General features: G+C 54.2%; 1 protein-coding gene across 1 annotated transcript in view; it reads right to left on the minus strand.

Annotated features, from left to right (window-relative positions):
- Positions 1-15,307, minus strand: part of LOC131831241 (gamma-2-syntrophin-like) — a 129,568-nt gene that overhangs the window by 50,107 nt on the left and 64,154 nt on the right. The window contains 3 exon segments of the mRNA XM_059173401.1: positions 1,834-1,864; positions 3,096-3,209; positions 10,316-10,330. Coding sequence (XP_059029384.1) covers positions 1,834-1,864; positions 3,096-3,209; positions 10,316-10,330 — 160 coding nt within the window.

Here is a 15,307-nt window from a genome sequence, read left to right on the forward strand (position 1 = left end):
AAAAAAAAACATTTAAATCAAAACCACACTGAGATACCACCTTACACCAGTCAGAATGGCCAAAATCAACGACACAGGAAACAACATGTGTTGGAGAGGATGTGAAGATGTGAAGAAAGGGGAACCCTCTTACATTGCTGGTGGGAATGCAAGTTGGTGCAGTTACTTTGGAAAACAGAGTGGAGATTCCTCAACAAATTAAAAATAGAGCTTCCCTATGAACCTGACATTGCACTACTGGGTATTTGCCCCAAAGATACAGATGGAGTGAAAAGAAGGGCCATCCATACCCCGATGTTCATAGCAGCAATGGGCACAGTCACCGAACTGTGGAAAGAGCCAAGAAGCCCTTCAACGGACGAATGGATAAGGAAGATGTGGTCCATATACACTATGGAGTATTATGCCTCCATCAGAAAGGATGAATACCCAACTTTTGTATCAACATGGACGGGACTAGAGGAGTTTATGCTGAGTGAAATCAGTCAAGCAGAGAGAGTCAATATGGTTTCACTTATTTGTGGAGCATAAGAAATAGCACAGAGGACATTAGGAGAAGAAAGGGAAAAATGGATTAGGAGAAATTGGAGAGGGAGACAAACCATGAGAGACTGTGGACTCTGAGAAACAAACTGAGGGTTTTGGAGGGGAGGGTGTGGGAGGTTGGGTGAGGCTGGTGGGGAGTATTGTGGAAGGCACAGAGTGCATGGAGTCCTGGGTAGGGTGCATAAACAATGGATTTTGGAACATGAAAAATAAAATAAAATAAAGATGCTAAAAGAAAAAAAAATTTCAAGTTAGAAAAAAGTCTCTACCTGCTATAGGTCTTTTACTTTATGGATGAAAAAATGACATCTCAGATGTTAGTTTGGCCAAATTATGCCACCAGGAAAGGCATTACTTGGGATCAGAATGCAGACAGGCGGACATGACATGGTCATGGTTTAATGTGTGGCAAAACTTCACTGAGATAACGTGAGATCAAGGTTACCCCCTGGTCTCGGGGTCTCCGAGCCCTAATTACTTCATGTTCTCAGTATTTGGAGTTCTGTTTCTTTGAACCCCATTTCCCAACTCTCTGGTGACTCAAATTAAAACAGAACAGGCTTTGGTTTCCAGACCGGATCCCTCCTGACACTGGGAAAGCCCGAGGCGTCTTCCACGTAAGGGAAGATGCAGCCCCGTGGCTGTGTTCTAATTCTCTAGTCAACCTTCTGTGATTAGGGAAGAAATGCTCAGGAAAGTGGTTCTGGATGTAAATTTTATTTCTTGTAACATTTTTCTAAATTTATGATCAGCCCCTCCCTATGCATTTACAGACCCGGCGACCGGGGAGCAGGAGCCCCAAATCAGGAGTCATTTGCCAGCGGCTGGCCCTGCTCAGAGAAGGAATGAGCTGTGGACCCCCACGAGGCAGCCCGCTGGAAGCTTTGGTCTGTGCAGGGAAGCTGCCTGCCGGGGGCGGGGGGATCTCCTGCCCATCCTCAGTGACATCTGTTGGCCAATGTGCTCCTCAGGGCAAGCTGTCCTGGTGGGGATGCTGTCTAGGAGTGTTACACGGTGCTTAAGGTTCTAGATATACAGGTTTGTCTCCAAGTAAAACGCCTCCCAGCTTACACGGTCTCACCTACACCATTGTTTAACCTCGTTTCCTCAGAAAACGCAGCTGCTGAGAGCTCAGTCATAACCTGACAGGGGACCAGAGCGATTCCTCCTACTCGAGGCTGGGGACACTGACCTCTACCCAAATCCCCAAATCGAGCCTCTGAGCCAGGAGAAGCTACTTTGGGAGACTGGTCGTTAGATTGACAAGAACGCAGGACCTACCTGGTCAGGGGGAACAGCACCAATTCGCCATCCACATCTGCAGAGAGAGGGACGATGGGGTCAGTAGGACAAGACACTGATGAGGTGATTTCCACCTGTCGGATCGGCAACTGATCTTAATTAGCAGCAGGACTTGTCCTCGGGAACAAGTTCTTCTATGAAGCATTTCTTCCCTAAAAACCAAACCATGTACAGCTGCAATGCTCACAGCGAAGAAAAAACCCACAACTAATACTTATTCTTTCTAACCATCAGCATTTTGTGTGAGTGAAGTCATGGACCAGTGATGCCTAGATTTCAACATCTGAAGAAAATGGGGAGAAGTCCCTGCATCTCACACATCATGCGTGTCCTTCGCGTCGCTCTCCAGAAACCTTGCGAAGTAGCAGTGTTTGTGTGGCTGCTGAGCATGCAGGCCAGAGCGTGGCTCCAGACCACCCGGCAGCTTTCTTCCCTGGGCTCTGGCCGCCAGCGAGAAGGTGTGACACTGCACTGACCACAGGGGCTCCCGTGCTCTCGCTGTGGGGCAGGGGGACAGGTAGTAGGGTGGGGGACCGGCAGACAGGGCAGGGAATGGGTAGCAAGGTGGGAACGGGCAGTGGGGTTGGGGCAGCTGGTGGAGTGGGGGACACAAACACAGTTCCTGGGCAGGTCACCTGGGAGGCAACTGATCAAAGGCCACTGTGGCCACGAGCAAGTCCTTCCGGGAGCCTACAGCTCCCTGCCAGTACACGGTGGTTCCGGGGGGAACTTACTCTTACTTTGACCCTGGCTCCCAGCCGGTTGTGTTTTTTATTTCAAAACATCGAACAGATCACCCAAGGAGATGGGACACGTTCTCCGTCCTGGAAGCTTGCACTGGGAATCAGGGAAGTAATCTTGGTCGGGGAGGTCTTGTCCTCATACGCTACGGGGCGTCTGCCTTCCATTGCGTTAGGCTCCCCACGTTACGGCCCCGCACCAGGGAACACATCCATGCTGTTACATGTACGTGAAAGGGTCTGTGCTTGTGCATGGGCCAAAGGAGGGAGAGAAAGGGATGGGGAGGGCACCCACAGGTCTGATCGGACCCAGACTCTCCCTCAGGAGATATCTGGAGGACTTAATTTTGAACTTATTTTAGTCAAAGATGTGGTATGTTGAAAAAAGTATGTACTTCCTTGTTTAATCATAAAATCAGTCATTTTAGGGCTAATCATAAATAACAAAAAATATCCATCATTTTTGTGGATTAAGTGCAAAAGCAGAAAGTCCAGAAGCCAGCTCACTCTCTGCAAGGTCAGGTCACAGATGTTTGCAGACACCGCTCTCAGCCAGTCGGTGCTGTCCCGGGCCATAGGAAACTGCAGGACGCCCGTGATGACCCCGTCCAGAGCCAGCACCTTGAACATACCGGACCTGCGGGAAGAGGGGGCCATGCTGTGACACCGGCCCGAGAGCCTCCCCACTGCCCAGAGCCCCACGGGGAGACGGTCCCCACGGTAAGTTCAGAACTTGGAAATCTGTCACTAACAGTTCTTTCTAATTCACTAAAAATTAGGAGAGCCAATTTGTGTAGGAAATGACTATCACTCGTCCAGGGATTTTAGAATCCTTGCTCTAAGGAGTCCTCAGCGATACTTCTTTCCGAGACCACTTATTGAGGCATTTGAAGCTCTTGACAAAGTCAGACATCATCGTTACCCAACACTGACACTATTTTATGACAGGCACACATTTCTGGTTTACAGTGGAGCTTTCCAACAAGTTGGTTCTTTCTTTTTTTTTTTTTTTTATAAAAGTCAAGGTGCCACAAACCCTCCTGTCAAACTATTCATAACAGCAGGACACTGTCTTTTCAGTAATTCCTCCTTATCATGGGAAGCCTTCTTCAAAGATACCCCTCGTGTCATTCTGTGGTCAGCTGACTCGTGTCCCCACATTCATCTCATCAGCATGGATGTCTCTGGAGATGGGGGTGCCTCTAGGACGGAATTAGTGCTCAGTGCCCTGGTCGGGTGGGGCATTGATCCCGCAGGACTGATGCCCTTATGGGAAGAGACTCCCCAGCTCCCTCCCCACCCTGGGAGCACTCCACGCTGGGCTGTCTGCCCGCCAGAAGCAGCTGTGACCAGCAGGGACCGGTGCGGGGACCATGGGGACTTCCAGCCTCGGGAAGTGTAAGAGCTAAGTGTCTGCTGCTTACACCCGAAGTGGGAAGCCCAGCTGACACCACTATTGTCCTCTGTGTTCCTGTCCCCTTCTCCTTAGGAAAACCGTGTGTCTTAACCCTGGAGCCTGGACCATCATGCTCTTAAGCAGATACTGAGAAGTTCAAAAAACGAATGATGAAGCAGACATGTTATCTTAAGTAACAAGTCTACACTACCTGTTGATAATATTTCAGCTGTGAGTGTATCCACGGTTTTGTTAAGTAGAGACACGGCCTGAGAGGAGGGGTGGGCAGGGGCCACCACAGAGCCTCTCTTGGGCTCTCAGCCGAGAGTCCACAGAGCAGACCGTCCTCCCCCTGTGGTGCACACAGGTGGCCCCGACCTTGTGTCTGCCCCTGACCCTGACCTCAGGTCCGACCTCGCATCTGCTCCCCCGCATTCCCCCAGGGTCTACCCCAGTCGTCACTGCCTGTGTCCCAGCACAAGGCTCACTGACAGATAAGCATCACCATCCCTACCTCCTGCTTTGGGGAAAACAAGGCACAAAAGCTCTGGCTCCTGAGGGATTTGCAAAGACACTGACCTTGTTTGCAGTAGAGCCCAGAGTCATTCCCAGGGAGGGGCCCTCGCAGAAGCAGGCGAGGTCATGGTGAGGACGAGTCCCAAACACCAGCCCCGAAACTGTCCCTTCAAAGGAACTGATTTGACTGCATTATTCTATGGAGCCATTAGGCCACAGATCTTGGTTGAGAGCCACAGGCCACTCATGTGAAAATTAGTGGTTTGACACCTGGGTGACCCTGTCATCCCAAGGTGACCAGTTACGCAGCCAACGGGTTGTCCCTGAGCACATCCACTGTGCTATAATGTCCAGCCAGCAAGGACAGATTCCCACACAAGTTACAGTGATAAGCCCTGGATGCGGTGGGGCTGAGGACGCAGGGGGCTGGACAGGGGACAGTGTGACTGGTGCATGTGGCTAGAAGTTACCTCGCACAGGAAGGTGTGCAAACAGCCATCACGGGGACATTCCGGGGACTAAGGAAACCGTGTCTGAAGCAGCTCATCCAATAGCAGTCCCCCATGTGGGGGACTGTGCGGGAAGGGCCAGCGGGTCCCTAGACGTAACAAGTATAAGAACTGTGAAGGAGGATTTACTGGAGAGGCTGGAGCCAGGTTTGTCCAGAGGGAAGGATGAGCAAGGCTGGCTGGCAGAGTCTGTGTAGCCCAGAGAAAGAAGACACCCACTGGGGACACCAAGAAGCAGGAGACCCCGCCGGGAGCCCCAGCAGGAGCCAAGACCTAGGACAGACCAAATGTCCCAAGAGGCAGTGGCCAGAGCCCTTCCAGACCATTCTGAGAACTGCTGGTCTGCACGCTGAGCAGGTCCTGGGATCCAAACGGGGATTCACATCCACAACGGACACCTCAGGTCAACATGCTGAGAATCAAAGACAAGGGACACATCTCAAAGCAGCAGGAGAACAGCAACTGGTAATTGGGAGGAATCCCCAAACCTCCCAGCCAACCTCCAGCAGAAGCCAGGAGGCCAAGATGCCAGGAGACAGAGGGACAGCGTGTTCCCCATGCTCAGCGCCCAAGTGGGTCCACCCAGCCCCGTGCTGCCCCTGCCACCCCATCCAGCTTGGAGATGAATGGAGGAAACAGAGTCTGGTGCTCCTGAAACCCTCTCTGGGATTAGGGATGGAGACCGGGAGCTGAAGGTGGGTCCTGTAGGGGAAGTGAATGCACAGGGGAGTGCACCCAGACGGTGACAAGGGGATTACGAAGGACAGGATCCCCTCGTCTCCTCCCTCACTGCAGATCATGTAAAGAGCCATTGTAGGACCAAGGGAGCTATGCCGTGTTGCTGGGCCCACATGATGGAGACATGCATGACATCCAGGCTCATGTGCCGCAGACATGGGACACGCATGTGACGTACTTGCTAGTCACTAGCCAGAGGCTGGGTGATGCCCAGCAGAGCTGGTAATAAAGGATGAGTTAACAATTAGCGTAACTTTCATACACTACGTGTACAACAGAGGGTCGGTCACTCTAGGACTCACTGTGTGCACATCACTGTTCAGTCGGCTCCCGCCGTGTCCTGTTTAACCCCAGGGACCCACAGCACAGCCTCCCCACTCTCTCCACTCTTCCTCGTGGCCTGGATCCAGAGGAGTGCCCTTGGTCTGACAAAGACTTCCACGAAGCCTCGTGCAGAGTTGGTTCCACCAGGAGGGCCATGTGTTCTGAGTGCACATTTCAGGCACGCTGGACCCTTAACCTCCGAGGTCCGTCCTCCTTGTCCACATGATGACCTTCATGATGCCCATCAAGCCACAGCACACCTGCACGGGGGAAGGCTGCTGCCAATCGCGGTCCCGTGTAAACACTGGCACTCAGACACGAACTCGTGGCAGAGACCACGCAGACTGGCTGTCACACAGAAGGGCCACCAGGGGTATTCATGCTGAGGACACACGTGATTTAGTGATGTGCGAGATGGCACGTACACTCGGGCTCGCTGTTGCGAGGGCAGCAGTACCGAGAGGCACTTATGTGAACGTTCGGGCCTGCCAGAATGACAGGCGTCCCTTCTCGTCCTCGGCCAAATTCAGGATTTAGGTTCTCCGTGTTCTCGGGCAGCGAGTTTGAGCTTGTCAATGTCACCCCTCCCATGGCACGTAGGAGGAAGCCGGCCTCACAGCTCTGGACTCAGAGCATCTGTTCTGCCTTCTTGGGGTTTCATCCAGATGGTCAAGGTCATCATCAGAGCTGAAAATCACAGACACCGCCACTCAGGCTCAGCGCATCCTGTGACCGTCCTGCATGAGGTTTTAGGATCAGCAGGAAACGCTTACCCAGGAAGACACCAAGCCACGTCCACATGTGTCATCAATGGGGAGGTTGGGGACCAGAGAGGAGCGCCCCCATCTCCCCGCACCTGGGCAGGAACCCGGGGTGGGGGATGGACAGCACCCACATCCTTTGTGGAGCCCGGGGCCCCACACTTTGCAGCTGGGGCAGGGCGTGTGTTTATTTTGCTGATGACGGAGAGTTAGACAGAATGAGAAGAGAATGTGTGTACCTCTCAGACTTCATAAAATCTTCAAATTTGCTTTCTTATATTGTATTTCAAGACCACCTCTGTAGCATTGGCATAATTTTTTCATGGAAGCCAGAGAAATAGTTTCTTCCTCCTCTTCCCATCTGGCAGCGGCATTTCTAAGGGCTCCATGTTAAATATCAATACAGACCAAAAATTTGAGTCTGGGCAGCATTTTCCCTGCACCAGTTTGTTCACGAAAAGTCCCTAATCCTGGAAAACTCAGGGCACAGAGAAAGTGCTCAGTTGAGCTCACCAGTTGAGTGGGTCCATCAGAGAAAGCTAACTTCTCCCTTATGGTGCCTAAGAGAGCAACTTGGCGTCCTCCTGTGTCACCTTCTGTCACCGTCCTGAGACCAGGCCTGGGTCCTCCAGCCCCCGGTCCTGCGGAGGGGCCCATGCAGAAACCAGCAGGGGGTCCCATGGAGGGAGGAACGGTGAGAAAACAGAACGCCGAGGACCCTAGGGACACCGAGAAGGTCTGCCTGCCTCCCGCCCCGTGTCCGAGCAGAGGCTCTGCTCCACGAGAACACAGGTCCTGGGTGTTGCTCACCGCCACCCGCGTTCCCAAGGGTGCCTGCATGTCATAGGGGCGGGAACACCTGTTGCCTGAGAACACGTGGCGTGATGGCCAGCACGCCTGCGGCAGAGCCCCTGGCAGATGCAAGAGCCCCCTGCACTCCAGACCCAGCCCAGCTCTGGCTCCCAGACGTGCGATGGCCTTGGGGCTGCGCCGTGAGATCCGTTACCCAGCTTGGAGAGGCATCAGCCCATCTAGAAGGTGACAGGCACTTAAAGACTGAAAACCCAGCGATGGGACCCAGACGCTGCAGTGGGTGGCAGGTGCCTCTTCCAGCACATGTGTTCCTGGGCACGTGAGCTGCCATCTGGGCGGACAAGGACGCCCCAGAGCAGGAGTGGTTCCCACATGGTACCTGAAACCAGAATGGCAGCGGCTAGAAGGAGACCTTGATGGGATCACTTGTTCAGGTCTGGCTTCATGCCAGACCCTGTGCTAAGTGAGTCACAATTTTAACATATTTCTCCTCTCAGCAATCTTAGAAAACAGGTGTTAGTGTTTCTGTTTCCCAGAGTGGCATCAGGAGGCCACGTCCCCCACCCAGGTGGGCAGCTAACAAGCCCCACCCAGCTCCTTCCAGATCCATGCTCTGGGCAGGGAACCCCTCGACCTATGGAAACAAAACTGTCACACACATTTTACTCCATAAAAGCACAAATACCCAAAGTCATCAGAGCAGTGACCGTCCCCAAAGCAGCCCGGCACCCACCCCATGGCACCCACGTGAGCACAGACTACACACAGACCGGCTGAACACGTAGCCCCAGCACAAGCCTGTCCTCATAAATGTCCCCTGAACCCTCCAGCTGCCACCCCCAAAGACGGCACTGCACTTCCCGTCTGCCTGCCGGCTGAGTCCCGTGTGCCCAGAGCAGCACCACACCCCATGCGCACAGGCTCACCTCACCGGCTGTGTGCTCCTTCCATCTCAAAGAACGAGACCTCATAATCGGGACAACAGCCGGGCCACATGGCCTAGTGTGAATCAAGCAGCGAAAGTTGTCCAAGATATCCCGTGGAACGTGGGTGGGAGCTGCACTTTCTGGCCGTAGACAGAGAAGCCATGAGCAGTGGGTGCCTTAAGCCAGAGGCTAAGTGAGCTCCTGTGTCTTGTTTCTTCAACCCCAAAACAGGGTGGGGGTTGGGACACCAGAGCGATCTCAGATATCAAGGTGTCACGTGACAAAATCATGCATTTGTTCGATTAAAAAATGGACAGACCCGAAGAGACTTCTCTCCAAAGACACGCGCCAGCCGACAGGCAGACGGAAGGAGGCCCGGCATCACACCATCAGGAAAACACAAACCGAAACTGTGACGAGATGTGCCCTCGCACCCGCCAGAAAGGCCAGAGTCAAGAAGACAGGAGCCCCTACGCCGGCGAGGATGTGAGGACAGGGGCCCCCCGCGCTGCTGGTGGGGATGCGAGCTGGTGCAGCTGCTCCGGAGAACAGTGTGGGGGTTCCTCAAAAAGCTGAAAACAGAGCTACCCTGAGACCCGGCCATCGCACAAGTAGGTGTGCTCATACAAAAGAAACAAAAGCACTGACGTGGAGGGGCACGTACTCCCCAAGGGGCACTGCGGTGTCGTTCACATCTGTCAGGACATGAAAGGTGTCCAAAGGTCGAGGAACAGGTAACGCAGACGCTTTACATACACACGGCAGAACCCTGCTCAGCCGCAGAAGGGGCTTTGCCTTTTGTGACAACCTGGAAAGACCCTGAGAACGTTACGTTCAGTGACCTAAGTCAGAGAGAGACAATACTGTAGAATTTCACTTAAATGTGGGCCCTAAAACACAAAACAAGTGAGAAACAAATCGTTACAACAGGAACAGACCCACAGATACAGAAAACGACCTGGTGGTGGCCAAGGGAGGGAGACAAGGAGGTGACAGGGACAGAGGAACACGCACGAGTTCAGTCGGTGGCATGGCGGCACATGGTGACTGGCCAGGAGGACCACTTGTGAGGATGTCAGACAGCTGCCACCTGTGTCGGAATCCAGGACGCTGTATGGGAGCCACACTTCAGCAAACACAACCTCATGGTTTCACAGCTAAAAAGGACGCAGCAAGCACATCTCCCAGACAGCCCAGCTCCTGACATGTCAGCATGACACAGAGGACGCAGGGCCGACAGGACTCCAGGGCCTTAGTGGGCACTGAGGCACCAGCGGTTCACGGCTGGGAGTCCTGGACCTGTCCGCACCCGGGGCGGCTTTCCCAGGACGACTCGGAGTGGCTGCAGCAGCAGAAACTGGCCGTGTGAACGCTGAGCTGGGCTGATGTCCTGTTCTTGCCGGAACCCTGGCGCTCTTCGTCCACAGTGAGATCTCTGTCTCCTGGGATGTCTGGGCTGAAGCAGGTGGAACAGCCGCACCGTAAAGCTCACGGCAGAGCCAGGCGGCACTCGCTTCCATACACACTTGTGGTCTGGGCTCCCCGGAACCAATGCCTCTGGCTGCCTGCATCTGCGAGTGTGTGCACGGATGCACGTGAGTCAGAGACACCCTGTGGTGGCCAGTCCCTGGCTCCATGAGATGCTTCATGCCTTCCCGGTGGCCCCCATGCCCCCAGCACTCACGACCCTCTCTGCTTCAGACCATATGGTGCAGTTTTTGGTGTGAAACTTTCAGTCTCTAACTTCACTGCTGTTCCACTGAACACACCCACTAGTTGCAGACAGAAGGGCTCCCTGTGAGCACACAGCACAGAGGGCATCCAGAAATGCTTCCTGAGAAAACCCCGTCTGGAGAGGCACTGTCTGTGGTCCTTAGGATGGGATGGAAAGGGACACGGGCTCCGGGCAGAGGTGCGAGACCTACCCCGGGGCCCAAGTGATTCCTTGCCAGCCCCGGACGTCAGTGTAGACAGGAGGTTGAGGACACGCAGGGATGGCTCATGTCAGGGAGAAGTGGAGGCTGTACCCACTTCCGAGAGTGCTCAGCAGACCTGCAGCAAATGAGCGGGCAACTCAGATGCACCCCGTCCCACAGCTGACACGGACGCAGCTCCGCTCGCTCTGAATGTGGCTGCCCAGCAGGTGCACCCGGCATGCATCCTGGGCCGCACCCCAAGCTGGAAAGAAAAACATTCCCGGGAGCTGCCGGTCTCTCAAGGCCACCGTCCTTTCCACTCTGCGGCAGCAAACGGTCTTTGTGCTAATTTCTTAGTCCACGTGGTGTTAAACTCTGTCCCCAGAAAGAACCTTCTGGCTGATAGTATAGTACTGATTTTATGGAAGCACAAAAATGAGTAAAAGAAACATTTCAGGGGAGTGTCACACGGTAGAACACAGCCCGCCATACCCGCCCCCCGGCTTCTGTTCTCAGACCGGCAACAACGGCTAATGGATTCCAAGAACTGCATGGATTCTCTCCATAATCCCACATGAGTCTTTAAGGGTAAAGCATTAACAAGCTCAAGAGAAGAAAAAGGAAACCACAGAGCATACAAACGACAATGTAACTCATGATAAAAACAGCCACTGATGCTCACTTACTCTGACTTTGCAGTAAGTGCTGAGCAAAACGCTTCACGTGTCACTCTGGTTCCAGTCTCTGTCCACTCCCCGCAGAAGGTCCTGATGTGGTCGCTGACAGAGACAGGACACAGGAGCTCACGGAGATCAACCAGCGTGCCTGAGGCCACCAGCAACTGGGAGATGCATGCACAGGTGCATACGTGCACATGCACACAGACGCACACCCACAGGAGCCCAGGTACACGCATGCACACGGACACGTGCACACACAGAAGCACACACATGCACACACACAATCCAGTCTCTGCTCCTCTGTCTCGGTTCTCACGACAGTGGGCTGCCACATGGACAGTGTCCAGTTACATCTGTAGGTTATGACTACACAGACATCTGCTTTGCATGCATACACGCTTGGTTTTCTGTGTGACGGACTCTGCAGAGTGCTGGGAGTCCCAGGCCCTCAGAACGTGAGCACTGCGCGCTCTCCCCTGGGACACAGATCCCATCTTGGGCCCGGCACTGGCCGCAGCAGCACGAGGCCTGAGGCTGGCAAGGCATCCATCTGAGGCGGTCTTACCTTCCCATGCAGGGCCTGTTTGCGCCCTGCCAGCACTGCCTCAGGACCCCTGGAGCCTCTCCACAAGGTGGGGGACACCGTGTATCTGAAAGCAGGTCGGGACACCTCTGAGCTTGGGTCTCGGTCTAAAGTTGTGCTCCGGAGAGGTCGGGTCTCTGGGCAAGAGCCAGGTGGCATCTAGGGGCAGGGGTGGTGCACGGGTTCTGAGGTTCCGGGGAGCCACGGGGTCAGCAGGCATGTGCAGGCCTGCCTACCAGGCAGATGCAGGAATAGAAACCCAAATGAACCTAATTTCCTGGATTTGGTCTGAAAGTCGTTAGAAAGCTGGTCAAATTCATCCTGCAGTCCCCCAGGCTCAGGGTCAGGGCCCATGGCAGGAGGCAAACGTGGGAGTCCTGCCCACCCAAGCAGCTGGGGAGCCTGTGGACCCTCTGACCACACCCCTGCAGCCAGGACCCATGTGGGCTGCTCTGAGTGCCAGGAGGGAATTTGGCTGTTCAGGGCACAGCTCCTTTTCAGCACAGGAAGGGCCTGTCCCTCCAGTACCCGTGTTGCCTGGAAAGGACGGGATATTGGCAGTGAGGACAGAGGCATGAGGACAGCCTGTGGCGGGATGGGCAGACCAGGGGCTCTGGCTGAGAGACCAGCACTGTGGGTGGAGAGCCAGGATGGGCGTTGGCTGCCAGGAAGGGCCAGGACAAGCACGTCTCAGAAGACCCTTTCTTCTTACTATAAACACCTCCTGTTCATTTTCATCTCAGACCCCAGGAGCCTGTTAAATTCTGGCACCAGAGCCGAGCCTGCAGGGTGCATCCCGCATGGAGAACAAGGCCAACGTCGGGGACCTGAGGCTGCATGGTGTCTCCTGCAGATGTGGCGCTCACCTCTGTGGGCACCGTCAGTGGTCCTCAGAGGCGGTTAGGACAGATGTCACTTTGGCCACTTTGAGCAACTGCCATTTGATATGGGGACACAGAGACAGGTGCCCTTCTCTTTGGCACGCACAGTGGATGGGACAGGTCCCCCCCAGGATCAGGGTGACAGTGTCAGACAGGAGTGAGTCCCAGCCACCAGCACTGTTTACATCAGTCACTGCTTGGAGCAGTTCTGAATTTCCAGGAGGCCCAGCCCCACGCTGTGCACTGGATCCATGGGCAGCGGGTATAGTCTGCTCTGGGGCCACCCAAACCCGGGACACTCACATGAACACAATCAATGCACAATAACCCATGATTCCGTGCCCGCCTGTGGGGATGGCGACTCACGATTCCGCGTCCATCCATGGGGACAATAACGTACCTACCAGCAGGGCTCCAGCTTCGCCCCTGACTGCAAGTGGAGCAGGGATTCTGGTGGAGCCGTCCTGCGGGCTCTGGGCCCACAGGGAAGGAGCATCACCCCCCAGGACATCTGGGGTCCTATCCTCAAACACTCATTGCGAATGACATAGGTTCACACTGGCATCTACTCCTTAAAGAACGTTTCAAAAAAATTTGAGGAAATTCAGGAACCTCAACCATTACTGAGGCAATGACTATAGAAAAGGGAAGATTCCAGAAGAGGAGATCCCAGGGCTGCACGATGATGGCCGTGGGGCCGCTGGTGCTGCCATCCTGCCTCCCGAGCCCGAGTTTCAGAGCTGCTCTGACTCATGGCCTGAGCACCCTTCCCAGGTTAACTTCGTCCAAGATTCTAAAAGTGGTTCATTTGAAATTATTTGTTATAAAGAGAATACACTGATCCAGGACGTGTTTTCTGAACATGTTCCTTATACTTCTCATCTTCTCCTTTGGGAGAAAATACAGCGGAACTGCAGGATTTCGTCTGTTCGCATCGGGACAGACTAGAGGGTCTCCCAGGGAAGAGAAGCCTTGTGACTCCTCTCAGCCCCCCATCAGGGGCATTCATGTCAGCTGTGACAGGACAATCACATTTTATAAAATGCAGTTTGAGTCCTGATTCAATATTTTGCTTTATTGTGCTTTCCTGCCCATCTTGACATCTTGCTTCAAATCACCAAAATGTCAGCAAAGCTAAGACCCAGAGCCTTCAGGGAACAACGTGCTCTTGTCTCATGAGGAGTCCCAGGGCTCCCTATGTGCGGGGGCTCAGCAGCATTCCTGTCAGAACAGGGCAGGGGGTGGCCCCAGCCATGTACCATCCCGTGCCCTGCCCCTATCCCCATGGGCACTTGCCCGTGGCCCCAGGGGCGGGCTCTTCTGTGGCCAAGAAGGAAGCCCATCTTGCACCACAGACAGCCACAGAAGCTGGTAGGACATGGCAAGTATTGTCGCTAGAGACACTGCCCTGTGCTCTGTGATGGGGCATTTTGTCCCGCGCCCGGCAGGCATCACTGAGGACACAGCCTGTGAGAAATAAGCATGCTGACCTGCCCCCCCAGGTCTCGGGGCTGGTTTGTGTCTTCCTTTTGTCACGAGAGATGGCAGAGCGACCGGCCAGCCTGTGCTTGGTGACATTCAGTGGCCCTAATTTTCCAAGAGCCATTTACCCAACCACAGGGGTAGGCAGAGACCAGAGAGCATGGACCCAGCCCCGAATGAGCTCTCAAAGAACCAGCTCCAACCAGGAAACAGGTAGTAAGAAAGCCATACCCTGGCATGCTCCACGGGGTCTGCAGCCATAAGAACCTGGGCTGCTCATCTCACTGTGCACACGGCTGTCCACCTGTCAGTCCGACTCCAGCTACCTGCCTGCCCATCGTCCACCCACCTATCCACACTTCCGTCCATCTCTGCCCGCCATTCTGACTACATGGCTACTGACTTTTCCCAAAGGTGGCCACACACTTAAATTCCAAACCTAGAGCAGCTGTTCATGCTACGGTGTCCTAAGCCCTCTTTCACGATGTGCACATTCACTGTAGAAGGCCGTGCAGCTAATGTCGGGTAACCCTGAAAATCAAATTATAACCACTTATGGAAAGCGGTAGAAGACTTTCCCTCCCCTGAATGAAGACAACGCAGGCCTCTCCTGTCCCCCGCCTCACACATGAGCACACGTACAGACACAGTCACAGCAGACGTGTAGGCATGCAGGCACACATACATGGACACCCCTCAGGCAGGCGTGCGCACATGCAGGCACATGCACACGGACACGCCCTCAGGCAGGCGTGCACACATGCAGACACACGTACACGGACACACCCTCAGGCAGGCATGCACACACACAGGCATTCATGCAGACACATTCACAAAAGTTGTGTACACACAGAGGCACATGCTCAGGGAGGCATGTGCACACACAGGTTCACACTCATGTGCACACTCAGGCAGGCATGTACGCAAGCACACACATATGGGTGCACACAGGCACACAATCTGGGAGGTATGCACACACATGCAGACACACTCACATGGACACACCCTCAGGCAGGTGTGCACACACGCAGACATACACACGTGACACACCCTCCGGTGGGTGTGCACACACACAGGCATGCACACAGGTTGTATCAACGTCAGTGCTCAGTGTCAGAGCAGTAAAGTCTTCCCTTGCTGACAGATGCATGGCTCACATGGTTCTCTGCACGCCCGTCATGCAAATAGAAATAA

Source organism: Mustela lutreola, chromosome 5, assembly GCF_030435805.1.
Source record: "Mustela lutreola isolate mMusLut2 chromosome 5, mMusLut2.pri, whole genome shotgun sequence".
Lineage (NCBI taxonomy): Eukaryota > Metazoa > Chordata > Mammalia > Carnivora > Mustelidae > Mustela > Mustela lutreola.